At 41.1% G+C, this 26,195-nt stretch overlaps 1 protein-coding gene across 6 annotated transcripts in view; it reads left to right on the forward strand.

Moving 5' to 3' along the window:
- LOC141804627 (activated CDC42 kinase 1-like) overlaps positions 1-21,838 on the forward strand; it is a 77,265-nt gene extending 55,427 nt beyond the window's left edge. For 3 of the 6 annotated variants that reach the window (XM_074689176.1, XM_074689171.1, XM_074689174.1), the window contains 15 exons: positions 3,519-3,788; positions 3,981-4,133; positions 5,645-5,808; positions 6,803-6,922; positions 7,314-7,440; positions 7,569-7,715; positions 7,979-8,073; positions 8,426-8,620; positions 8,899-8,990; positions 9,641-9,685; positions 10,047-10,480; positions 10,580-11,752; positions 13,245-13,340; positions 14,859-14,989; positions 19,114-21,838. In XM_074689176.1, the coding sequence (XP_074545277.1) occupies positions 3,519-3,788; positions 3,981-4,133; positions 5,645-5,808; positions 6,803-6,922; positions 7,314-7,440; positions 7,569-7,715; positions 7,979-8,073; positions 8,426-8,620; positions 8,899-8,990; positions 9,641-9,685; positions 10,047-10,480; positions 10,580-11,752; positions 13,245-13,340; positions 14,859-14,989; positions 19,114-19,120 (3,249 nt within the window). In that variant the 3' untranslated portion in view covers positions 19,121-21,838. The remainder of the gene's footprint in view (positions 1-3,518; positions 3,789-3,980; positions 4,134-5,644; positions 5,809-6,802; positions 6,923-7,313; positions 7,441-7,568; positions 7,716-7,978; positions 8,074-8,425; positions 8,621-8,898; positions 8,991-9,640; positions 9,686-10,046; positions 10,481-10,579; positions 11,753-13,244; positions 13,341-14,858; positions 14,990-19,113) is intronic. The other 3 variants (XM_074689175.1, XM_074689177.1, XM_074689173.1) reach the window with 2 other exon arrangements.
- Positions 21,839-26,195: the final 4,357 nt, after the last annotated feature.

The raw sequence follows: 26,195 nt of genomic DNA on the forward strand, positions 1-26,195 counted from the left end.
TACCCTACCTCATGCCCAATGACACCTATGATAGGCTCCAGCCACCCACGACCCTGAACAGGATAAGCGGTATAGAAAATGGATGGATGGATAGAAGTAATAATGAAGAAGAAACACACTTAAAAGGATATTCAAATGTCATTTTATATAAGAACTGGTTTCTGTAGGTATGTCAGTTTACATGTAGTTTAATACAATCTTCTACACAAATAGTCAGCAGCACAAGTTTTTGGGTTCCTATTTCAGTAAATGGTTTTCTTCTGGACCTAACTAAAAATAATTGTCTACACACACACACACACACACACACACACAAACACACACACACACACACACACACACACACACACACACACACACACACACACACACACACACACACACACCATCTTCATTCATAAGCACATGCTCATACACACACACACACACACACACACAAACACACATATCGAAGCACAGAGAAACATTCAGGTCTCTAAATCTAATTATGTTTCTTAATGGGCACTTCCTAAACGCTAAGTCATTGCTTTTCTGCTGTCAGCGTTTAAGTCAGCATGTAGGAAATCTCTCCCTCTCAGTCTCCTTCTCTCTCAGGAAGTCTCCTGTACTGATAAGTGTGTTGTACCAGTGTGTGAATGTGTTTTGGTTCATACTTAAAGCTGCTTACCCACATCATTACCAGTTTAACATTACACCATATGTGCTGTGCATTTATTTAAAGTGCATATGTTACATTAGCCAAATGGTGCTCTGAACACATTTTGCCTGTGGTTATTTCTGTAATGCTTAATGAGGCAGCTTCTCATGTCCTGGATATTAGTCTAATGAGGATTTCTCTTAGATGTGGGGATCCCCCTCTAACTGCTGGAACTTGGTCTTAACGTGTCTCATTTCTGCAACACATTGCTAGCTCTGAAACTGCTGGGTAATGTCTCCAACCACTGACTGATGTTGCTGTTATGTCTCATCTACTGCTCAGTCTAAGATGAGTGTAAAAAGTCAAACAGGGCACAGGGGACAGAGACAAAGTGGAAGTTTGTTTTCTGCCAGCCTAAAAGAAGGATTCAAAAGAGTTACATATAATAAGAGTCTTCTGTTTTTCCCCCATCTCCTCCCTCTCTCTGCTGCTCAGAGTCTCAGTGCAATGTAAGTGGGCAGATAGCCCATTAACTAGTAATGGTGGGTGTGACACGTTTGTATTTAGGACCCAGAAGCAAGTAGTTGGTGATAAACAATGAACAGTCTTTATTGGCAGAAACTTAAAGGCACAGTTCAGAGCAGGGTTTGAATCCGCACACTTAGGAATGAAGGGTGAGTGTCTCTTCAGTAGAGCCACACAGGAGACATTTGGGACAAAGGCTCAGACAGTCTTTGAATGCAGGGAGTTGCGGCTTGAGCGGGGATTGAACCCGTGACCACAGGATCTCTAGACGAGCGTTCTCCTGACTGAGCCACACAGGAGACGTACAGGCAAAGGCTCACGTAGTAGAAGGCCGGCGGGGGTTCAGTAACCAGGCAGACCAGCACGGAGAAGGATTCAGGCGATACTCAGAGTCGAAGACAGGCAGGGATCAGGTACCAGGTAGACCAACACGGATCAGGACAGGCAGAACTCGGCGTCCGAGACAGAAGCAGGATCGACAGCCGGGGACTCAGGCAGACAGGTGAGTGACGAACAGAAGCTTTAGTCGATACCTTGTAGTCAGGCCGAGGGTCAGGCGTAACAGGCAGAAACTGGGACGAAACTTGTAGGCAACAGGTAAGCAGTCCGAAGACAGGTCTGAAGTTCTCAGCGTGATTGCGAAGACAGTCTGACAATGACTGTGTGTGGAGCTGGGGTTTATATAGGTGGCCTGATGGCAGCAGATGAGGTGCAGGTGTGAGCAGGAGCACAGGTGAGTGGAGTCAGGCTGATTAGGCTGGAGACAGAGGCTGAGGCTGAGACTGAGGCTGAGACTGTGACAGGGTGATTAAACTGAAATGAGACCTTGTAATCCCAAACCAGTTTGTTGTAATTGACTGTATCTCATGTTTTGGTGCACCAAATGAACTGATTGTTGTCATTAACGAAATATCAAACGAAATGTGGTCAAATAAGACGAACTAAAGAAAAGCTGTGGATTGTATGATAGAAGAAAAATAAAAGGGGTGAAAAAAAGTTGTCTTTAAAGGTAGCTGCTGGAATTTTCGTTACTTGTAAGTAAACACAACATTCAAACTATGCTCCTCCTCCTTGGCTCAGAGCCAGCAGCAGCCCACACCCACTGCCTCTGATCAATGCTACATAAACACAGTCGCTAGCCAAGCAGCCACCTGTAGCATCACGTTTCTACGTGGGTGAGACTCTAAAGCCGTGCATCAGACTTAGTATGTAAGCTAATCACAGGTATTTGACGCATATCAGAAAGTCAACGTTGTGTTTCACTTTGGTTGTGTTTTCCTTTTTTTGTGCTGGATCCACTATCGTAGCTGCTCATGACAGCTTCTTTGTCAACATGCAAAGTCACTTGCGCACTGGGCAGGCTGTGATTGGCTGAGGTCGCCACATCTGCTCTACACCCAGAAATGTTCCCAAACATCAAAAACATCAACATACAGGCTGAGGGGAGGTTTGAGGCAGACAGAGACACTGACACACATGTTTAGAGCCCCACAGGAGATTATGGAGCAGGATTATTCCTGTAAAAGCTGATGTTCTGTTTTTTAAGGGAAATCCTACAGACCCTACCTCTAATGAAACTTGGCCCTTACTTACCACATATTTTGAAAGACTCCTTTTTTCCAAAATATTATTTTGATGTACTCTTGACTTTACTGTACTTCGGTTATATGGCTCCTGTCATACACACATTTTGCCAAATATTTGGCAAACAATTACAAATCATTTGTGAAATACTCATTTCAAAAAAGAAATTAAAACAGTAAACTGTTAGAAATCAAAAGGAAGCATCAGTACAAGAAATAAAATTATAGATACAAATGGTAGAACACAACAATAATACTGTTAAAACATCAGCCTAAGATTTTTATGTATGTCTGAAGTTAAAAGGGATAAGAACATTTAACATTTAGGTTTTGTTGATACATTTTTTTGAAGATACACAAGCTCCTTACGCGTTGAAATTCCTCAACAGTCCAATAATGAAGTTACGCCATTACTACACCTGTGTACTGACTAATTCAACTCTACAACAGTGGTTTTAGTGTTTCAGTGAGTAAATCCACATTGCATTGTGATGTAGATGTTATGCTTAAGTGTTAGAGGCAAGGTACCAAAACACAATTTGACATACACACACCTGGGCTCACACATACAGCTGATCCACCCCTAAGACTCTGTCGTCACACATGGCCACTGTTTACCTTCCATTTCACCTCCAATGCCATCTTGAATGATGGGTTAGAGATATGAGAACTTTGATCCCAGCGTACAATGTCAATGTGGAAATGTGGCAGACCACCCATACCCCAATGCACAGTTAGTTTAATCCTGTTCCTTTTTCTGTCTTTTTCTCCAGGTGTTCAGCGGTAAACGCCCCGATGGAGGAGATTTCCCCCAGCAGGGTCAGCCAGCGTCCTCCTTTCGTAAGCTGTCTCCAACGCCTCCTCTGGGTCTGGAGGAGGGAGTCCTCTCTGCTCAGCCTGGTGGTGGAGTTCCTCTTGATGGGCAGCAGCAGGCTCTGACCTGCCTCATCCCAGAGAAAGATCTGACACTGTTTGAGAAGCTAGGGGACGGATCCTTTGGAGTAGTGAAGAGGGGGGAGTGGCTGACACCTGCAGGAAAGGTGGTGAGGATACATACACTTTTATCTTCTCCAGTTTTCTTAAAAAATATATAAATCTTGTTGGTCAAAAAATGTGTCAGAAAAAGAACTGGGCGTTAAAAAAAGTGAAAAAAAAGTGTTTTTTTTGTTTTGTTTTTCTTTAAGTGTGTAAATATGTGCACTCTGTACTTTGCTCATCTCTGTCTTTGTTTACAGCTGAATGTAGCTGTAAAGTGTCTGAAGACAGACGTGCTCAGTCAGCCTGACGCTCTGGAGGACTTTATCTGTGAGGTTAACGCCATGCACTCCCTGGATCACCAGAACCTCATTCGCCTCTACGGTGTGGTGCTCACACACCCTATGAAGATGGTAGTGCACACACAGAAACGCACACACAAGGGAGGACAGATAAACATGTACAGGCATATAAATGCACATGTGTAATTTTTTCAGTTTCATACCTACTCGTGGTTTTTCTTCTGACTTAGTTTCAGTCATGTTAGGGAGCGGTTACCCTGCTTTGTGACCTTACCGTTTTTTAAATCAAGTCATGCTTGTTGAAGCCTCTATTATGACTGAAGTGATAGGGAGGGAATTGTAGCTTAAACATTTTAGTCTTGTTTGCTCTGTATATTTTTTTTTCATATCCTGAAAAACATAAACCTCACTTGTGACAAAAACCATGTAACCCTCTGATACCTGTTTTCTAAAATACATGTTCTTGATTATATTTAACATCTGTAGGCTTTACTATCTGCTCTGTATGTAAAAATAAACAGTCGTCACTAGGGCTGAACGATTTTGGAAAATAATCTAATTGCGATTCTTTTCACCGATATTGCGATTGCGATTTAGCATGCGATTATTTGGGGGGTTATGTTTATCTTCTACATTATTTACTGAACACAAGTAATAAACCGTTCTTTAGTATGACCAACACAACAAAGGAAAGTGTAACATACAAACAATTTTTTCCTGTTTGCCAGGCCTACATGTCATGTTTACGAATAACATATACCTTTATTTTACTATTACAATCACAGTACAATATTGACTCATTGATTTAACTTTAGGCGTTATGGACCTGTAATAAAATTATTATTAATTACCTTAAATAAAATCAGGGAAAGGAACAAAGCACTGCAGAACAACAGGCCTATTATGAACAATAAAATGAAAAATAAATATGAATCCTCTTGTCTATGGATCTCACATAAAATACAGTGCAGAAATGTAAATGAGACCAAATCTCTGGCTCAACCACTGAAATATGTCAACATGTGGAATGCACTTTCTTATAAAATGAAAAAGAAACACTGTGTGAACATGAATTTAAATATTAATTGTTTAGAAATCAAGAAAAATATCAGAAAATAATCCATCCTTGAACTGTGTCTTTATTGTACTTTAACGCTCATTTTAGTCTTTAAGTGAGCTGACTATATACAGTTGAAAATTTGTCACACGTTCACAGTTTGCAGCTTTTTTTCTTTGCTGCTTTGAAACAGTACTTGTGAGTGGTGTCTCTGCAGGCTACTGTTTATAGAAAAGACAAATCGTCAACTTGATTGGTGCATTGTCCGACTCACAGTTTTTTTTACAATGCCCATTTGTGTATTTAAGTTGCATCAGATGCATTTCTGACACTGGTATTGGTGTCATATAACTACCATAATTTTTCCAGGAAATTCTCCTGGCATATTTAATCTTATTGCCAGTCTCAAAAGGAGCATACTATTATCACACACTCCTTTTTTTTCTTCAACTCCTGCTTCTTTACTTTTGCAGCCTCATAAAATGATCCATTCTTCAACCAATACTCCATCATTCCTCTTCTCATTGTCTTTCTCTCCCTCTTCTCATCTCTCCCTGTTATAAAGGTGACTGAACTGGCTCCTCTGGGTTCTCTTCTGGAGCGTCTGCGCTGCGTCCGTCCACAGGGTCCGGTGTTGATCCACACTCTGTGTCAGTACGCTGTGCAGGTGGCCTGTGGCATGGCCTACTTGGAGCAGAGGAGGTTCATTCATAGAGATCTTGCAGCTCGGTAAGAGGCAGAGCACTATTAAAAAAAAGTAACTGCTTCAAAAGTGTTGAGGCATATTTTTTTAAATTTAATGCATTATTTACACTTTCTATGTATCTTGTTTTTTCTTCTGGGTTTTTATTGGTGTGTTAAATTATTCACAGCCTCTCCTTCCCCTCAGCCCAGAAATTTACAGGCCATTACAGAAACATTTGGCCAGTGAGCAGCATGAGTCATCGGCTGGCTGGCTGTACTGGGTGGTCTCGGTGTTGCCTAAATTCATTACTTTTACTTTTATTGTTGACACCGTGTAGATGCTTGAGAAAACTCTTCATGGCTGGTAAAAATGAGTCATTTTTCCACTTACTGCTGTGACTGCATGCTGCTGTGACACGCTGTTCTCAAGCTGTGGTTTGACAGGCTGGACCTTGGTTTCAAAGACCCCAGATCTTTTTGACACCTCTAATTGAAACCTGTCCTGAGACTACGTGCTGAGGCTGCTTTGACTGTGTGGATCACAGGCTTAGGTTGTAGTATCACATATGGAAAGTTGTTCATGCTTTACGATATAAACTTTGGCTGTTTCTGTTTTATTTAATTGCACACTCAGGTTTATAAACACACTGCGACCAGATTTAATTTCCTCAGCACATTTTTTTATATAACACATCAGGCTTGATTATAAAAATCAATCAAACACATTTAATCTAATATGAAAATCATAATTATTTTTGTCAAAGGCCTTCACATAGCTTATCACCTGACCAGACCTTAAGGTTAACAGCATTCTGCTTTTTCATTTCTAAATCAAACTGTAATTTTGAAATTGTAGGTCTAAGAATAAATACTTCCAACAGCCGCTCCTGGACTTTCTACTCTCCAGAAGTGCAGTATTAAAAAAGGTTATGTAATAAATAATGAGTGCTAGTCTGAAGTCATGCTGAACTATGACATAAGCATGTTTATTTGGTGAAAATAAAAAACGACATAACACCTGACTCCCCTCTCCCTGTAGGAACATCCTGCTGGCCTCTGCTCACAGAGTAAAGATCGGTGACTTTGGTCTGATGAGGGCGCTGCCCAACAACGACGAGCACTACGTCATGCAGGAGCACCGAAAGGTCCCCTTTGCGTGGTGGGTGGACTGCGAGCAACACAATAAAAGCACAGCTGTACTGGGATGTAATCCAATGATGGATATGTGTGGTTTTAAGGGTCATGTGGGAACAGATTTATTTTATTGCTGATAGATTCCACAGAGAAATGCGATCAGTCACAGCTGCATACCAGCCATGCTGATAATTCTTATGAAGGAATGCTTGCTGTTTTCTTTTTTGGTAGTTGAGCGTGTAAAACTATACAGCAGTTCTTTCTTATCTAGTCTCTATTAACATGCAGGCATTGTTCAGTTATAGGTTTCAAAAATAGGTTTATAGGGATTTTTCTAAGCCCAAAGTAAGAATAATAACCGGTGGCTTAATATTTTTCATCTGATGTGAGTGCGTTGGTTTATTGTCTTGCTACAGGTGTGCTCCAGAGAGTCTGAAAACCAGAACTTTCTCCCACGCAACAGACACGTGGATGTTTGGAGTCACTCTCTGGGAGATGTTCACACATGGCCAGGAACCTTGGCTGGGCCTCAACGGGAGTCAGGTATACACGGAGCGAGAAATAATTCAAAATCTTTCAGGAAAAAAATGTGAGCTGAAGAAACACACGTTTTCACAGTTACTCTGATAAGTTGTTCAGTTTTCTCTTTTCTTTGGTCAAATTTGTGGCAGATCTTGCACAAGATTGATAAAGAAGGTGAGCGCCTCCCAAAGCCTGAAGACTGCCCACAGGACATCTATAACGTCATGCTGCAGTGCTGGGCTCAGAAACCAGACGATAGGCCCACATTTGTAGCCCTGCGGGAGTTCCTGCTGGAGGTACAAGAGCTTGGGGGACTTGAGGTTTGGGATGTATAACCTAGAAAATGAGTGTGTTACTTAGCTCTTTTTTCTCATTCTTATTCACTGGGGTCAAGAGCCTTGATTAGATACACAAATTCTAGTGTGGCTGTTGGAAACTGGAGTATTAGCCCCACCTAGTGGAGCTCAAATGCAAACTGCTAATGCCCTCAGTTTAAAGTCTTTTACTTTAACTTTACCCCATTCTAACTTGAGTTTCTGTGTCTGTGTGTGTTTTTCAGACCATGCCCACAGACATGTGTGCTCTGCAGGACTTTGATGAGCCAGACAAGCTCCACATTCAGATCAATGATGTCATCACCATCATTGAGGGGAGGTGAGTCCTCTTCAGCTTCTTCAAACTTATGCAAACTTTATGAAGTGTTCAAAAAAACTATCTGCCTGCTTCATCGCTGATTAATGCTGTTTGAATAAAAAAAAAAAAACTTTTATTTCTGTGGTTATTGGACATCACTAGTCTCTAGTTTTTCTTGTGGGTATTTTGACATTTGTGCTTCTTTATAATCTCCTTAAAATAAACAAATTTATATTTTTATATAAACGCAAGTAATTGTAATTATTTCCCTTACTTGTAGAGTTGTAGAGCATTTTAACAACATGCAGATGTCTCCGTATGCTACCCAGTGTTGAAAGTTGCTGTTTTATTTCCTGTGTTTCCTCCTCTTCAGGGCTGAGAACTACTGGTGGCGAGGTCAAAACAAGCGAACCCTTAAGGTGGGACAGTTTCCCAGAAACGTAGTGACATCAGTTGCAGGTTTGTCAGCTCACGACATCAGCAGACCGCTCAAGAACAGCTTCATCCACACAGGACACGGAGACTCCAACCCTCACCGCTGCTGGGGCTTCCCTGACAGGATTGACGAGTAAGGACCTGGTTTTTTTATTACGTGTTGCGTTTTTTAGGATTAATGCCTGATAAAGGCCTTTGAGATGACATCATAAATAGGATGGTTGAGTCTGATGGTCAAAGTTTAACTGTAAAGTTTGCACAGAGTTGCATTAATAGACCCTCTCCAAAAGATGGCAGTAGCAAGTCATTATAAATATGTATCTACTGTTTGCAACATTTTGAAAGCAGGGTTAATTTAATTTGGTATTTTGACATTAACTGTAATTAAGTCTGTCCTTCTCCTCCCTCAAGCCTGTACCTCGGGAATCCCATGGACCCTCCAGATGTCCTTAGTGCTGACCTCAGTGCTGCGCGGCCCACGCAGCTCCCAGGACGAGCTAGAAGTGAGTGAAAGGGCCCCTAATGAAAACTTATCCCACGCAAAAATGTACCAAGGACTGAAACTTGACTGAAAACATTCAGCGAAGAGGAGTAGCTTCACCAGTGTGGTGTAATAAAACAAAGCTGTACTCTGAAAGGCTTGCTGGGTTTCCTGTTTTGTAATTATTATTTTTATGTCAAATGTATCCCACAGATACATTTTTTCCTTTTTAAAAAAAATTACACTTCTGTACTGCTTAACATGAAAAGTGTAAAGCTGGTAAGCCTTTTATGTACAGGATAATTTGTAAAATACTTGAAAGTTATGTAAAGTTGCTGCCTAGTTTTACCCATTCTGAGACGCCCTTCAATAATTTTCTCTTTCAGCTACTCATTAAAAAAAAAAATTGATCTTAAAATTAAAAAAACGAAGCAGCTTTATTTAATCTATATTTACATCTCAGGCAGCTCTAGGTTCAGTATTTACAGGTTATGGCAGTGCATGTCTTCAGAACTTGGCCAAATAGCTTGCTCTAATTTTTCTTATCACTTTCCGGCAAAGCCTTCATGTACAGTTTTCTTCCTGCTTAACCCCACTAATCTTTCTTTGCTGCTGTCGTTTCTCCCTTCCATTTCTCCTTTGCGGCTGCTGTAATTGCTTTTATATTTCCAGAGGAGCCTCCTCCCCGGCCTCCTCAGCCAGCCGTGTTTATCAAGAGTAAGTCTGGTTTCCCTCAGCAGCTCCTCACACATTGCTCCTGCCCTCTTTGTTCCCTCCTTGCTCCACTCCTCAAAGGTACATCCATGATTATTTTGATTTTCCTCCGCCTATCTTTGCAGTGGTCCTATTGTCTCCTTTGATTTCTCTCCTCAACACCATTGTTTCTCCATCTTTTCACCTTTGTGTTCCTCTAACAGGCGTGCAGTGTCCTTGTTGTGACTAATTTGACTCTGGTGGCTTTTTTGAATGGAGCGTGTCGTTGATTTTGTGATGTGCCGTGATTTAAATGTGCATAAGTATCTTTAAATTGTTTGTTATGCCTGTAAATTGATAAATATGTTTTGTGTTTTGTCTCCAGAGCCTTGTTATGATCCAGTAAACGATGATGAGGATCTGACTTCAGCTGGACTTAAGAGATTATCACTTCGGAAAACGGGTTCTGTCAAAGGCTTAAAACTCAAACCTGCTGAATGGGTCTCTGCCTCCAAACAGGGGGGCGGCCGGACTTCAGGCTCGGGCTACAACACCCACAGTGAGGTGTCTCTTATTGACTTTGGGGAAGAGTTCCCCTCACCCACACCCTCCCCCTCCCCTGTTGTGGAAGTTCAGATTCCTTCCCTCGCTCGTCTCGCTTTGGAAGCAGAGAACATCCTGGACCGAACTCCGCCCCAGAGTCCCTCTAGATCTCTGCCCCGCCCCCTTCACCCAACACCAGTGGTAGACTGGGATGCCCGACCTTTACCCCCACCCCCTGCATATGATGATGTAGCTCAAGATGAAGACGACATGGAGGTATGTAAAGAGATGATAAAGCACATTGTTGATGGAGTTTCATGTCATTTAATCAGAATTGAGAGTGATGATCAGGTGTGATCTTCTTCCTCCTCAAAGGTGAGCTCCATCAACAGCACAGAGCATCAGTACGAAGGGGAGCAGACTGATGAGGCTCCCTCTGCTCCACAGAAAGTAGAGGGTGAGGCTGTGGTTTTAAGGGGCTCGGACAGACCAGGACTCGAGGACAACCTCTTCCTGCCCAGCAAACAGATCCAGAACGTGTCCTCCTCCTTCTCCCAGTCAGCAGAGATCTTTCAAGAGCTGCAACAGGAGTGCATGAGGAGGCTCAACGTACCGACAGGAAGTGCTGCACCGTACCAGACCTCAGCTTCATGCCCAGAAACTCCACAGACTGAGGAGGGACCCCAGCAGTCTGTCCTTTCCCCAAATGAGGACAGACCTCAGATCCCTCCACGTGTCCCCATCCCCCCTCGCCCCATAAAGAGAGGCGACTACTCCTCTTCTCGCTGGTCGAGGGATCTCTCTCTGTCACCTACACCAGGTGACATGTCAGATGAAGGTTCAGGCCAGGAACGACCACCTCAGATTCCACCCAGAGAGCCTCTGTCCCAGCCAGGGTCAAGGACTCCCAGCCCCATGGCCCTGGTGGTGGGCTCCCCCCAGCAAAGAGTTTACTCTGTCAGCCCCACTACCTCCTGCTCCTCCTCACACACCTACGGCTCCTACCTCTCCAGCTCCCCGGGTAAACTCATGCCCACCACACACAGCTTTGCCTCAGATCCTAAATATGCTGCACCCAAAGTCATCCAGGCCCAGGCCCAGGGAAAGGACGCCCCGAGCAAAGGGCCCTGTATCCTCCCTATAGTACGAGACGGACGTAAAGTCAGTAACACACACTATTACCTTCTACCAGAGAGACCCCCATACCTCGACCGCTACGACCGCTTCTTCAGGGAGGCGGAGAGCCTACCCTCCAGCACTGTGGAGGAGCGGCATGTACGGCAAGCTAACATGGCTACAGTCAGACCAATGGTGGTCAACAGCCAGACCTTACAGGGACACACCAAGGGACAAGGACTCGCCCAGCCTGGTGAGCTGAAGGCTAACTTCTCCTCCAACAATAACAGCAGTCTGGGAGGGCCGCGGTCAGGGATGAAGACATCAGTTAGTCTCCCTCGTGTGTGTTCAGACAGCTTGACAGCACCTGTGGTTCCTGTTTCCTGCGCCAGGACAGAAGGAGGGATAAACTCAGCTGACAGGGTCAAAATGGTAAGGTCAGAGGAACTTAGATTGCGTTTTCCAACTCATTAATGATACTCTTTGTGTTTAATCATCAGATTAATATCATGAGCTGAGAGGTTTTATTTATTGCTTCAGTAATTAAAGAGCAATCTTGCTCACTCTCAGTATCATGGTGAATGTGACACCTCTGCAGTGGGGCAGTTAACATGTAATATACAGGCCACCTCATGCCCTCCTCAATGCTTCTTTGATTGCTTTTTCATAAATTAGAACAAAATGTGAAGCCTTTAAACTGTAGGACAGACAGTCAGAGTCCCCATCACTAATATAAGTCTACAATTTTCCTCTAATGTGAGATAAAGTCTTTATCACACAGTGAAGAGCTGAACTATCTGAGCAATTATTGGGATAACTGATCGGTCTGCAGAGTATTGAGTCTTCAAATGAAATATAATAGGAGTGGAAGTGATGCATGTCTTGTCTGACCTCTCTCGTATGACAATAGTTTGTCTCGCAGTTAATTGAGCTTTTCACTGCACGTGTGCAGTCGGTAACATATGTACCCTTACCACAAGGGGGCAGCAGAGGGCAGCTTTCATTTGTTGTCCACTGAGGTCAGAGCATAGAGAGAAAGCAGTGTTTGTTTTTCTTCCTTCTGTCTTTCATCTGGTGAATCTGACAAAATAAGTGTCCATAGATTATAATATTTCAAAGCATTAAAATGCTTTCAACTTGGGTTAAACCAAGTATTCAGACTTAAGCTCCTGGAGTTTTAATTTATTGTGCAGTTTGGCTGTTTTCTGTTTCTTCCCTCATAACAAAAATGTGTTTAGAGGCGTTGTGACTTTTCATAACTTATTCTAAAACCTTTAAATGATCTGTGTAGACAAAGGCCATATTAGTTGTTAGATTGATTTTTAAAGATGTCAGACTTTTCAAAGCGTTGACATGGATCTGCTTCTGTTTGCCGACCAATTGATTCTGACAGCGATTGAACCTGATTGAACGGGGTAAGAATCACTGCAAGGCACCAAAGGCTCTCCATCGATCAGGCACATGGCATTTTGTAATGGATATACTGGGATCTGTGGCCACACTCAAGGAGCTGTGTAAATGAAGAGTGGTGAAGTGAACTGCATGGGAGTTCAATAGGAGATAAAGACTGACTCCACACAGTCACCAGCTTGGTCATTAGGAAGGTGCATTACTACTTTCAAATATATGATTCAAATGTATATAATTATTAAGATGTCAGAAACTAGTGGTAATGCTGGTAATGCTTGCATCACAGCACTTGAACCCTTATTTCTGACTTTCTCAGGTGATACTCAAAGCAAACTAAAGAGCTTGAACAGGTGCAAGAATGATTTAATCTCAGAAAGGATCGAATCATGTGTGCAGGTGCTCTTGTGACTCGTGTTGCAGAGAGCTATAAGGTCAAGTGAGCAATCACAGCCTGTGGAGGTGAAGTGTTGCTGGTTGATGCAGAAGCTAACAGTGTTGATGTGTTGTGATTCAGGTTCAGGAGGCAGTTCATGGTGTGACAATAGAGGAGTGCCAGGCCGCTCTCCAGAACCACAACTGGAACATTCAGAAAGCTGTACATTATCTCAAGGTGAGTGATTTCAACTATGGCATTTAAAGCTAATGTTCTATTATCCTTAAAAGAGGGCAGTAATTTAAAATGTAGGTGAACTGGGTATTTTTACATAACTTAAACAAAACAGAAAAAAAGCATACCAAGTGTTTCTCTAAAAACCTTAACAATTATATTTTAACAACATAACTGACATTTTATTTCAACTAAAGAAACACATTCAAAGAAACAAATGACAACAAAACAAAAGATTGAATTTCTTTGGCCTTGTGTTCACTTTTGGCCTCCATGATGCAGAAATTATGTGCTTTGTTTTCATTCGTTAAAGGCATGAGCTGAACATGATGGAGCGTCTTTAAGTTGTGAATTTGAGGCTGAAAGTTGTAATTTCAGTGTTTAATGAATGTGTTTTCATTGTGTTGTTTTTATGTTTATCTTTGCAAAAGTGCCACTGGGTATGTGTACAGTAAGGTATGGATTTATATATTTCAATTTTTACATATGGTCTACTTAAAATGGCTTGTGATCTAATAAATGACATGTGCTGGATGTTGAATTCATGATTTTTCCTCTTTGTATCTGTATGGTGCTGAAATATGTGAAAGAGTGTTGCTAGGGTCAACATGACTGTGCGATCAAAAGGAAGGCGTTTTAACCATTCAAAGAGAGTGTTTTGGACTTTGTCTTGGATTTCCATGAACCAGAACAAGTTTTACTGTAAAATCTATAACATGAAACCAAATGTCTGGAGCAGATAAAATATCTTTGGTCTCACACTGTTAAATTGTTTGGGAAGAGACATTTCACCGTTCTACTCCATCAAAATAAAAGCCCCATGAAGTGCACAGTTTAACTGCAACGGTGTGATTATTAAGAGATCCAGAGTTCTTAGAGGTAAACACTGCTGAGCTGCTGAAAGCTCCTTGGAGATCAACTTCCCTACAACTCAGGTCTGACCTGAAGGCTTTTATGTAACAACCTTTTTTTTAATACAGCCTATAATTGCGAACAGGTTGTCATTCAAAGTTGCTGAACACCAGTTTTACTTTATCGGTTCATATCAGGGTGTGAAAGGAGCAACTTTACTGAACCGTTAGGGACAAGCCAGTCTCTGCAGCTGCAATGGGCAGGCTGTAAATAAAGAAGCACATGGAGAGTGTTTGGCTCACTCAGCCAAAGGTTAAGGCCCCTGTGGTGGGATAGAGGATGTGTTGGGATGCAGCGGGCACATGGGAACACTTGTGTGCTCTTTTAGTGTTAGGAGGATAAGTAAAAAGCAATCAAATGGTCTCAGATCCTATAGAAACAACGGAGTGCTGTGAGAAAAAAGCATTCAGTTTAATTTCAGCCTGAGCTAATGTTCCAATACTCCTACATGTGCTGCAATAACACTCACATAAAGAAGTAAAAGAGCTGCATCCTGCAGTTTTCTCCTGACCCCAGGATTCTGCTTTAATGTGCCATCTTGTGTCCCACCCTCCCTGATTGCTGGCCTCTCTCTTAAGCAGCTGGTGCTTGTCATTTGTCTCTCTGCAGGTGGAGCAGTTGTTCTGTTTGGGTCTGAGGAGCAGGTCAGAGTGTCTAAAGCTGCTGGAGATGTGTGACTGGAACCTGGAGGTGGCCAGCACACAGATGTTAGATAACTATGGATCCACAAACAGACAGAGGTACTACACAGGCATCTGTAGCTTTTATTGTTTAACTCTGTAACTCTCATGACCTCACATTCTTCACCTTCTTTTTGCATAGTCACTTTGGACCTTAACTTTTAACAGCCTCCTTCCTGTTTTTATTTTTAAACCTTCCTATAGTCCATCAGATGTCTTGCCAACTCCTCTAACAAAATGTGATTACAACAGGAGGTTCTTACCGAGGCTTCATTAAAAAAACTTCCTGCAATCTGGTCGTGTCCTATCTCATTTTCGAACTGGTGTTGTTCAGTCTCTTCTTAAAAATGAACCTTAAACCGTTGGTCCCTGAAAGCTACAGTTCTTGATCCAAAGCACCTTTTCATCCAAATTTTAGAGAAAGTCATTGCCAAGCAGTTCACTGCCATCCTAGCAGCACACAATGCCTTGGACAGGGTTTTATCTGGTTTCTGCAGGAACCACTCTGCTGACAAATCTCTTCTCATAGTCTCAAATTAAGTCGTGGTTTCCTGTGATGCAAAGGAATAGTCACTCATGGTCCTCCTGAACCTTTGCTCTGAATTTGATGCTGTAGAGCTCAGTATTCTTATGAGACCAACTCAAGTTGTGGGTGTAAATCACTGTGAGCGCCCTTAACTGGTTCTTTTCCTTTTTTTTGGGACGGATGTTTTTCTTTGTCACTCAGTCCGTTCATGTCTGGGACAGCTTCTCTGTCCTGTGGTGTACCTCAGGGATTGATACTGGGTCCTACTTTATTTCCTGTGTATTTCCTTCAACTTGTCCATGCAGCTGTCTTGCTGCTATTAATCACTGGATGAATTAAAACATCCTTTATAAAAACACAGATTAAACATAGGTCCTCATTATGTCCTCTAACAGCGTTGCTGCCAGTGTTTCTGATTGTACAGGTCATTCTCTTTACTAAAAACATACTTCAGAAAGTGTGGTGCCATTTTAAATGCAGAACACCAGTATATGATATGACCCGCATATAGAGTCATTTCCCCGTTCATGTATCCTTTTCTTAAAACTGAAGTCTCCACAACCACAAGCTGAATTAGAAAGGCTCATGCTTTTGTTTCCTCCAGCTCCATGACTAATTCTTAACCAGCCACAAGAAATGTTCTCTTGCCAAAAAGTCCACCCTTTTTGTCTCTTTACACTGGCTGCCAATGGAATTCAGAATTCATGTTAAGACCCTAGTAATAACTTATAAAGTCATATGTAATAAAACACTTCATTTCACATTATCAGTAAACAGTTATATCTCCTTATGAATGGAAACTCCTCAGCACATCTCTGCATGTGTGAAATAATAAATTATCAAACTTGTAAACAACTTAAGCTACGCCATGTAATTGAGCACAGAGAGCGCATCGAGGTTGCTGAAAAAGTTGAATCTTTCATCCGCCCTATCCGCTTGTCATTGTGGCCTCACCTGGCATGCTTCATGTTACGGAAATTGGGTTTAGTCACTGACGACCTCACTTGGCATGCTGACATGAGGTCAGTTTTGAGAAAATACATAATTTAAATCTGCTTCCTGTCTGAGCTCAACTGTTATCATTTGTCTCCTCCAGATTGGAGTTACAGCAGGGTTGCAGGAAAGTTAGCAGACGAGGAGGGAGACAGGCAGCACCATGACGCAATGAAACTGCCGCTGTGCTCTGCTAATGATACTTACAATCGTGCTCCAATGCTAGACTGAGAGAGTTTCTGCTGCATAACCCACCTCTTCTATGAGAAAATATAGTAACCCCACTCTAAAAAATGTAAGAGGAAAACTACAGCTGAATATTCTTATCCAGACCGTGAATTTGGCTCGTGATGAATTTAACTTGACCGACGGTCATATTGATCACCTACACCCATTGTCACACTGCTGCCTGTCAAATAAAGCCCATAAAAGATGGTGAGGGGTGTCTTGGCCATCCATCAGATCTAATTTGCCAACCCTACTGCTGCCCCTAAACACTAAGTTCTGATATTTTTATTGTTAGAGGCTGGATTTAAGTTCAGTTGCAGTGTTTGGAAAGCTAAAGGCCTTGCTGCCTTTAGCTTTCAGCTTAAATTCTTAAGCCCTTTAAAACATTAACCCTTGAAATGTCTGATTGGATATTTTTGCTAATTTTGACTATAAAAAAAGTCAGAAAATGTCAGGTGAGTAAGTGCTTTGATCCATTTTACTGGAATACTTGAAACTTTCAATATCTGGACATTATTTACACTCTACTGCATATTTGAGAGTAAAACAGTTTAAACTGAAGAAAAAAACACAAAAAATATTTAAGAGGTTTAGAGAGTGTCAAAACACTGCAATTGAACAAAAATTAGAAATTTTACAAAAACTCAAAAATCTTCAATTTACTCGAATGTCTGAGTTTTCAGAGTTGAATATTATGATTTCTGAGTAGATTTAACTTTTGTAACTGTTCAAGTAAGCACAACTTAAAATCATTAGTTTGTGACTGTGTTTTGTAACCGTGAGTGAGGAGGGGATGCAGTCGGTATGAGACCCTGCTGTACTACTAGACGTGCAGCAGTGGCACAGATTCTCTGTGCTCCACATCATACAGACTGTAAGTCTGTGCGTCACAGCATGGACCAGCTGTCTGTGCTCCTTGTGGCATCGATCAGCTGTCCATGCTCTATGTGGTGTGGACTGACTGTGTCAAAAATAAATAAATATATCTTTATACACTTAATTTCACAATGGGCCAAAATAGTATGATAGTCCAGTCAAAATTCTCATTTATAAATACATTAACCATTAGACACACAGCAAAAGTCAGTAAGTACAAGACCTCGTGCCATGGAGCACAGACCACCAGTCAGTGCCGTGGGGCTCAAACAACCTGTGCCCCCTGAAGAACAACATTTCAATGTACAGCAGAGTCTCATATCTACTGCCTCCCCTCCTTACTCACGGTTATCAAAGTTATGAAATTAGAGCTGATTTTTGTTGTGATGGTGTTTGTAACCATGAGTGAGGAGGGAACACTGTGGATATGAGACCCAGCTGTTCTTTAACATGTTATTTAATTCAGCTGTTCTGATCTGCTTCATTTTTTTTTACATTTACTTAATTCATAAGGCAAATTTATTGATATCACATCTTTCAGTTTTAAGTAAGGTCAACTTATTATGTTTTACAGTGATATGCAACATTTTTTTTTAACATTACTTAATATTTTAATTTGTAAAAAAATAGGCATCAGGTTTATTTGATTAAAGACATTCAGTAGAATGATTTTCTATAATAATCACCACTACTTGAGATGTTGAGTTAAATTAACTTATTTCATTACTTAGTTTTTAAGGAAACCGGTTACGCACATTTTTCAAGTAAACTCAACTTATCCGGGTTTACAGTGTACAAAGTACTCATGCAAAGTCCAAATAGCTTGGTACTCTGTTTTAAAAAGGTTACTACATATTATAAGCATTGAATTACATATTGTGCAAATAAGAGTTGGTACACTGTTCTAAAAAAAAAAGTCACCACACAATACAAGCATCAATCTACAAATACAACTGCGTATAAGAGCTAAAAACTAGATAGGGAGCTTCATTCATGTCAAAATTCATCCCATCTAACACGACCCTTTTTGCATGGAGCTGCTTCTTCTGATGCTCCTTTGATCTCAATATTATGCGGAAACCTCAATGGAGGTTTTATAACCTGGGAGGAGCGTCTTTTTGGGAAAACTCTGCTCTCTCTCTGTGCACTCCTTTCATCCATCTGCTCAACAGTCCATGTGTATTTGCAGACTTCCTATTGGTTGAAAGAGCAACATCTCATTTTTTTTCCGATCGTGCAAACTGTTTAGGACTAACATGCATTCAAACTGTGGTTGCGCAAATGTGTCAGCAATGACGGAGCTAAATGATTAATTTGTGTCCATGGGTTCTTTTATAAATCTTGGTTTCTTTAGGTGTTAAAAGAATTAAGTCTAAATGGGGGTTTTTTACTTTTCTTTTTTAGCTAAAACAGTTTGATTGCACCTCACTTTCAAATCTGTTGAACTTAAAGGCTCTTTTTAAAGATAATGTCAATAAAATTCAGGAGCATTTGGGAGGGTTTTAGCATTTCATCTCATATTTCCTTCAATCTAATCTCAAGCTTTTCTTTTTGTTTGCAGACGGTGACAGAGAAGAGAAGCTGCCGAGCTCTGATTGGAACTTCATCCTCAGTAAAACATCAACGCTGAAGGTGAATCTACACCTGACCCTCCTGTCCACACAGCCAATCAGAGAGCTGTGTTTGACTTTGAAGAATCCGGCACATTTTCACTGAACTTGCACAAATACCAAACCCCATTACGGCTCCTTTATATTTAACATGGACGGAGGGATTCAGGCTGCAGGCAATAAAAGGACTTTGGCTCGTACTTTGACTTTTGGTCTGAGAGATACGTGATGGATGCACTTAGTAAGAATTTCAGGCCTCCATTGATCCCCTTCTTTAAAGTTTTTCAAAGGCAGAAATGTCACTCGACTTGTGAGTTCAATGTTATGTGGTCAGCCTTTCACTGTGTCACACATCCTGGGTGCTGACATGCTGCCTCAGATGCTCTTCTTTGTATATTTGCTGCCACGGTTACACTGCTGACTAACTACAGAGAGGTCACTTTATCTCTATGTTCACAAACTGCAGTGAAAGATTGGTTTTAGAGTGAATCTGAAGACTTGAAAAAGAGTAACAGCACAGTAAGGACAGTTCTGCTCCATTATACTGTCAGACTTTCTTTCAATAATTGGCATATTTTGCCAGAGTATTTTATAAGTGGGTGCAGGCAGGCTGGAAACTGGTATCCAGTTTATTAACCTGTTAGTGAACCGAGCTCAAATCCTGCCTGGAGAGAGTGCGAAAAGGTCATGAAAGTTTAACCTTGTTTTGGAGACTGCAGCACCACTTAAAAACATTTGTTTTGGAGCTCAGTCGTACCCGATACAAAAGCAAAACAGAAAACAAAGTTTACATTTAATTGGGTGTCCAGGTCGTACTGTACGGGATATAATTCTGTCTTTTTATTTTGCCACAGAGGGTTCAGGGTGTGATTATGCTGCTGAGTCGAGGGAATATTTGCAGGAGAGGTACTTTGCAGGAACTTTTCTACATAAACAAAAAAGGAAAAAAGATCACAGTTATAGTAATTTATATAGCAGCAGTGTTTAAAGTTTGGCTGAGGCTGTTGGATTTGTCGCAGTGCTGCAGACTGTGCAGAGTTAAAGGTCAAACTGAAAATAGAGGATCAGAGAAGAAGTTTGAGATTTACTTTTTAGAGACTCTAAAATTATCTGATTCTCATAAAGTATGAGAATTATACCTTCTCTAAAAAGATGTTTAATATGTTTGAGAGTAAAATCATTATAAAATATTTTAATATATTGTGGACCCAGTACTCAGAGAGAAATGAGCGTTGTTTTATTGTGAGAACTGAAGGTGTGTTCAGTCAGAGGAAACTTGTCACAGCACATGTAAAGTCCTTCTATCTGCCTCCCCTCTCAACTCGTGTCAGCTTGAAATCTTGCCAGCTTGGTATTTTCTGAATGGAGCCACACTGTGTTGGAAGCCAGAAACAGAGGTGCAGTAAAACTTACCCTAAAGCACACCTCCTGTCTTCATAATCATCACTTAAGACCACAAGTGTGATATTTCGGTCAGCAGCTTCAGGGGCGATCGTTTGAAACTGTGAGGACGTGTCAACTGTGGGTGAACTCACTGCTGGATGTGACAATACATCTCTAGAGTGGGCTCTGTCACAGTGCAGCCCGCAGCTATGAAGTGTTCAAAACTCAGAAGAGCTTTTTCTGTCCCAAACTTTTCTTTGTTTTCTTTACTTAGATGCTCTTAGTTTGTGTGGACACTGTTCAAAGAATGCACGATCTTAAGTCTAAGATCCACTTCAAACAGATCCAGGTTACCCCATTGTATAATATTCAGAGGTTTATTTACAACATGATATAAATATTTATCCAGTATGACATTGGCTTTGCTCCAGACCAGCTGGCCCCTCAATATGTCTGCAAAAAAAAAAACGCAATACAACCGTTTGAGCACAATCTGTCCAGACAAGGACTTCAGATGGCCTGTGAATAAAAGCCAACCACGAGAAGCCTGCTTTATGCCCGCACAAATGAGGCTTTAAATAAACTTTAAAAAGAACTTAAAGAAGATCTGTTTCTAAAGGATGTACAGGACAGGTTTTAGATGAAGTTTGTTCTCCTGTGTGCAATAAGGCTGCTGTAAAACCTGTAACCTCCCTCCCTGCCCATGCACCAGTGCCATCCTGTTGTGTGGAAACATCCTCCATCTCTGTCATGATGTGTTTGTGTTGCTGAATGCTTGGTATGGAGTTTGGTGACTCAGTTTTCTCCCCTCGCACAGGACTAAGTTGTCCTGAAACGCTGATCCATGGTCAGCTGTTGTGAAGCAGATTGTACCCCATTGTATGAGGATGGCTTAAAATGAGTCTGTTCATATGTTGTTTGTCTTGAAGCTGAGCTGCTGTAGTTGTTTCGAAGGACTGAAGTGAACCTTGTGGTGTTATGATGAACCCAAAGCAACATTTTCCTGTTGTGATGTTGAGACTCTGATGTTAAATCTCTGTTCAGTTCTGTTCTGTTGCTGTTCGTCTTCTATTTTAAGTCATTCTCATTATTTTTGCTGTTTTCCCTCCAGTCCATTTTGCCATCTCCTCCTTTTTCGTATGTATTTGCTTCCCAGACTGTGTTTTTATCTGAAATGCCTGTACAGTAAGATTTTGTTGTTTCTCTTCTCCTGGGTTGATGGAAATGTTCAAAAGAAGTTCATGCTGCCGAATTTATAAATGTATTTTTTATTAAAGATTTAATTATTTTTTATCACTTCTCTTTCTTGTCTTTTCCTTTTGCTGTCTGCACAATTATCTTAAACCTGTAAGGTGTAAGCTGCTGAAGGACACATCACACTGGGTTTTGTTTTCGCTAAATTAAGACTTTTACACAGGTCTCAAATGCATTAAAGCTTCTAATTAAAACCAGAAATTCATCATTGATACTTACATGTAGACTGACTGCGTAGGTTATTTACTTCCCATAAAAAGAAGAAAGTATAAAAAACAGTATGTCTAAAATGTATATTTACAGAAAAAAAAAGACTGAGTTGAAAGACACCTAGCCAGCCTCCAAAAATGTCAAAAAGGCTATTTGAGGACTATCTGTTTGGGGCTGATAACAGTGACACCTTTGGTAAGAATCAGTTGTGTTTTCTGGGATGAAGGCTGTGTCTGTGTCTCAAAACGCATACCTCTGTACTGAAACTCACTATTTTGAGTGCACAACTGCGTTTGCACTGACAGTGCATGAAAACCAGCTACACTTTGATTTCTCAGCTGGTACACTCAAAACAGTCAAGACTGGAACACTGGACACGTCTCAACCTCAGTGGTCACCGTATTAGCTGTGTAGATGATCTGCCAATAGTTAACAGAAGAACACACGTGAATGGTTGGAAAATGCAATCATCATTTCCAGTTACTGTTTGATCTGAGACAACACTGCCCTGTAAGATTTCAAGCACTGTAGTTAGTACAGAGTGTACACAGTGTTCTTCATGTTTGTGTACTTACAGAAATATCCAATTTGAGACTAGGCTGCTGTTTTCCAAACTGCCCTCAACATTCTGCATGTGAATGTAGTATGTAGTAGGCACTACATATATACACATGTAGTATGACTGTTCTGTTGGGTCTGTTTTGTAGTATACTACTCTGGTTTCCAGTCTACGAAGGTGGAGCAACAGCTGATGCTTTTTTTAGCCTTTATTATAAATGCACAAAACAAATTATGGGCAGATCTTGACATTTAGTTATTTTTCAAATCATACCATAGCAGAATCTTCATGCTTGATTTCTAATCTTACACCAAAAGTTATATCGTTTACTGAAAATAAATCTGGATTTTTACTTTTTACAGCTGATGTAAAAACCCGCTGTCATATAATCCACATATGGTTTAAAAAGTGAATCAGTGGTTTATATGGGCTTTAATAAACTTGTAGAAGTAAACACCTCTTTTACAACTCGAAGTTTTTTTTTTTTTGCATCACTTCACTGCTATCTCACGGACTGCCCAACATTAGTGTTGTTGTGTTGTAGTTATAATGCCGACTCATTCCAGTAGACGGCAGTAATTCACCCAAACCTGCCACCCAGAAAGACAAACTGTGTTAGCATTGTGCATTGTGGGAAACAGTATGCCAGGTAGACTGATCTGTTGCATACTGAAAAATTTTCCTGAATCAGTAGGACATCCAGGGATTTTTGGCATACTGCACATTGTGCAAGTTTTTGCATACTGCATACTCAATACTGAATTTTGCCCAAAATAGTAGGCTCTGCTAGTGCAGTAGCCGGTTTGGAAAACAGCCTTTGTCAATCGTAGATGGGCTGCACAATGGTGCAGTGGTTAGCGCTGCTGCCTCACAGCATGGTCACCATTTCAAAAATCCTGGTCCGTGTAAGTTGGGCTTTTCTGTGTTGAGTTTGCACGTACGACAGCTTCCTCCCACAGTCTAAAAACACTCTCATCAGGTTAATTGGTGATTCTGAATTGCCTGTAGGTGTGTGAGTGTGTGTGTGAAAAGTTGTCTGTCTCTGTGTGTCAGCCTCTCACCTGAAGACAGCTGGGATACTCCCCGGCCACCTAGAATCCTGAACAGGATAAATGGTAGAAGATGAATGTATGAATGAATAAATCCAGGATTATGAACAGGAAAATATACAGTATGACTATTTCATCTATTCAACTTTTTCAAGATGACCTAAAAGTCCTCACAGGGTCTTTAAATTCTTTAAATGATTTTTCACATAAAGTTTTGGTACCTAAACTGCTCCACAGGCACTTTGTGCAGTTTGAAGACATTTCATTTGTCCTCAATTATTCCATTTTGCAACTAGTAGACACTTAATAGATTCAAAGATGGACAATTACTCTACAAACAGTATTTCATGAGAGCACTGATCAATTCCCTGTAGATGAATGTGAAGACAAAACCAGGCCTGCTTATCAGTGAGTGGATTATGTAACACAGTGAATTACTGTATCAGTTAGAGGTCTCAAGCTCTCATGCCAGCAGTCCTCTTGGCCTTGATGTGTGTGTGTGTTATGCGACAGATCAATGTGGATCAATTAGGCTGTGTTTGTGTTCACGATCATCGATGTTCCAACAACGTGAGACCTTGATCCCTGAGAGAAATTAAAGCTCGGACCTTGCATGTGTTGATTGTATTGACTGTTGCAGCTCACACCTCGATCGACCGTCATATTGTGTATTTATATCGCTGTGGCACCACCGAGCACTTGATGGTTCATGAATTGTTTGTGAGGTGTCAGGACTTCAGTGAGCTGGCTTTTTTGTTTATTGTTGATACAGACAGAATCCTAATTATGAGAATTGTCTGCCGGTCAATTCATCACATAGCTTTATTACAGGATAACCAAAAAACGCTGCAGGATTTTGAACTTATGTTAAAGACTCATCACTCACACAAACAAAATCAAACGCTCACCTTCCTCCTTTTCTTGTCACATGTATGGGGATTTATTGAACCCAAGAAACTTTCACAGTCCTCTCTAATGAGCGACCCAGCAGGCCCTTCATTCATCCATGTGTGAGTGTGTGAGTGTAGAGTGTCATTACTCAGTCCCTGGGCAAATTATTAATGTCTGTTCCAGTGGTTTTGGACATTAGAGCAGTGGGCTCGCATGAATCCCTCAGAGAAATTATTGTGATTTTCAGCAAACAGAGGAAGGTAAATAAAGGAGGAGAGACAACATGAGGGAGGAGGGAAGCTGCCAAGAAAGTGCCAAGGAGGAGATAAGAGAGCGCCTGCTGCCGCCTGGGGAAGAAATCCTCCAGCATATATATTTATAAGAGTGTGTATGTTGACAGGCTGCTTTAAGAAGATGATTTCAATATCTCTTCCTTTTCTCTCTTTTTAGGAAGAAGATTATTTTTCCAGAAACTGCCCTTTTCCCTCTCTCCTTTGTTCTTCTGAGCTGAAACTTTGACTCAAAGCTGAAACCTTCAGCAGGACTTGGAGCAGAGAAAGATGCAGAGATGACAGAGTGACAGAGGAGAGGAAGAGAAACAGCAGAGACTTTAGAGGAGGAAAGTCAGTGTGCAGCATTCTGGGGTGTTTAACAAACTCAGGTATGCATCTGCACAAACCAGCTCACAACAAACAAAACATGTCTAAGCCAGATCAATCCAGAAAACAGGGAAATGTACACAGCAAGCAACAGAATACATCTGGTATAATCTTTTGATATTGGAAGTGTTTGATTTCTGTTTGTAGCTCTTAGTGGAGAGAAAAAGAAGCCTGGCACACTTAGCTCTGGCTATAGAATATATATGGATGATTGCCAACAGATTCATCGTTTGATCAGCTATTCAGGCTGATTTCTAAACACTTCTCTTGGCAAATCTTTTGTAACCACCTGTGAGCTACTTTAGAGACAAAGTCTAGGCTCTGGCTGGTCCACTCAAGGACATTCACAGGGTTGTCCTGAAGCCACTCTTTTGATATCTTGGTTTTGTGCTTGGTGTTATAAATTTCCTTTGTTCTTTGTTATGTTATGTTCTTTGCTAGGCACCGCCCTGTTGGCTATGGCAGCTCTCTTTTCTTTGTCTGTTTCTTGGAATATTTTTCTGTCTCTTTTTCATAATCTTTGTATTTGGAGTGGATCATTACTTTGTATGGCTCATTTGTTGGTCATGGACACCAGACTTTTTGTGGCTTCAGTGAGATTTTTACTACTTTTTCTCATGTTCGTCTGGAGATCCTACATGTAACCATGGCTGCATTGTTTACATGTGAACTCAACTGTTAGCAGCCTGTAGCATGTCAGTGCTAACTGATGGAAGGCCTGATGTCTTCTCACAAGTTGAGGAGGAGGAGGTGAGGACGACGTGCTGGTTCTCAGGTGTGAGCTAAGAAGTGAAGACATGGACCTGTCCTTCCATCCATCGTTATTGGGAACGTAAGCTCTATCTCCAATAAGATGGATGAGCTAGCTGTGCTTTTTGCACTTTCTATACACTTTCTTACTTTGTTTTCTTGATTGCTGCTGTGACTTCAATTTTGTTGTACTTGTTACAACGATGATACAGTTCTATTCTATTCTATTCTATTCTATTCTATTCTATTGTTGTTATGTTGTTTGTATGTAAATTTAT

The sequence above is a fragment of the Halichoeres trimaculatus genome, unplaced genomic scaffold, assembly GCF_033239565.1.
Source record: "Halichoeres trimaculatus isolate MK-OKI-2021-1 unplaced genomic scaffold, fHalTri1.1 fHalTri1_scaffold_15, whole genome shotgun sequence".
NCBI lineage: Eukaryota > Metazoa > Chordata > Actinopteri > Labriformes > Labridae > Halichoeres > Halichoeres trimaculatus.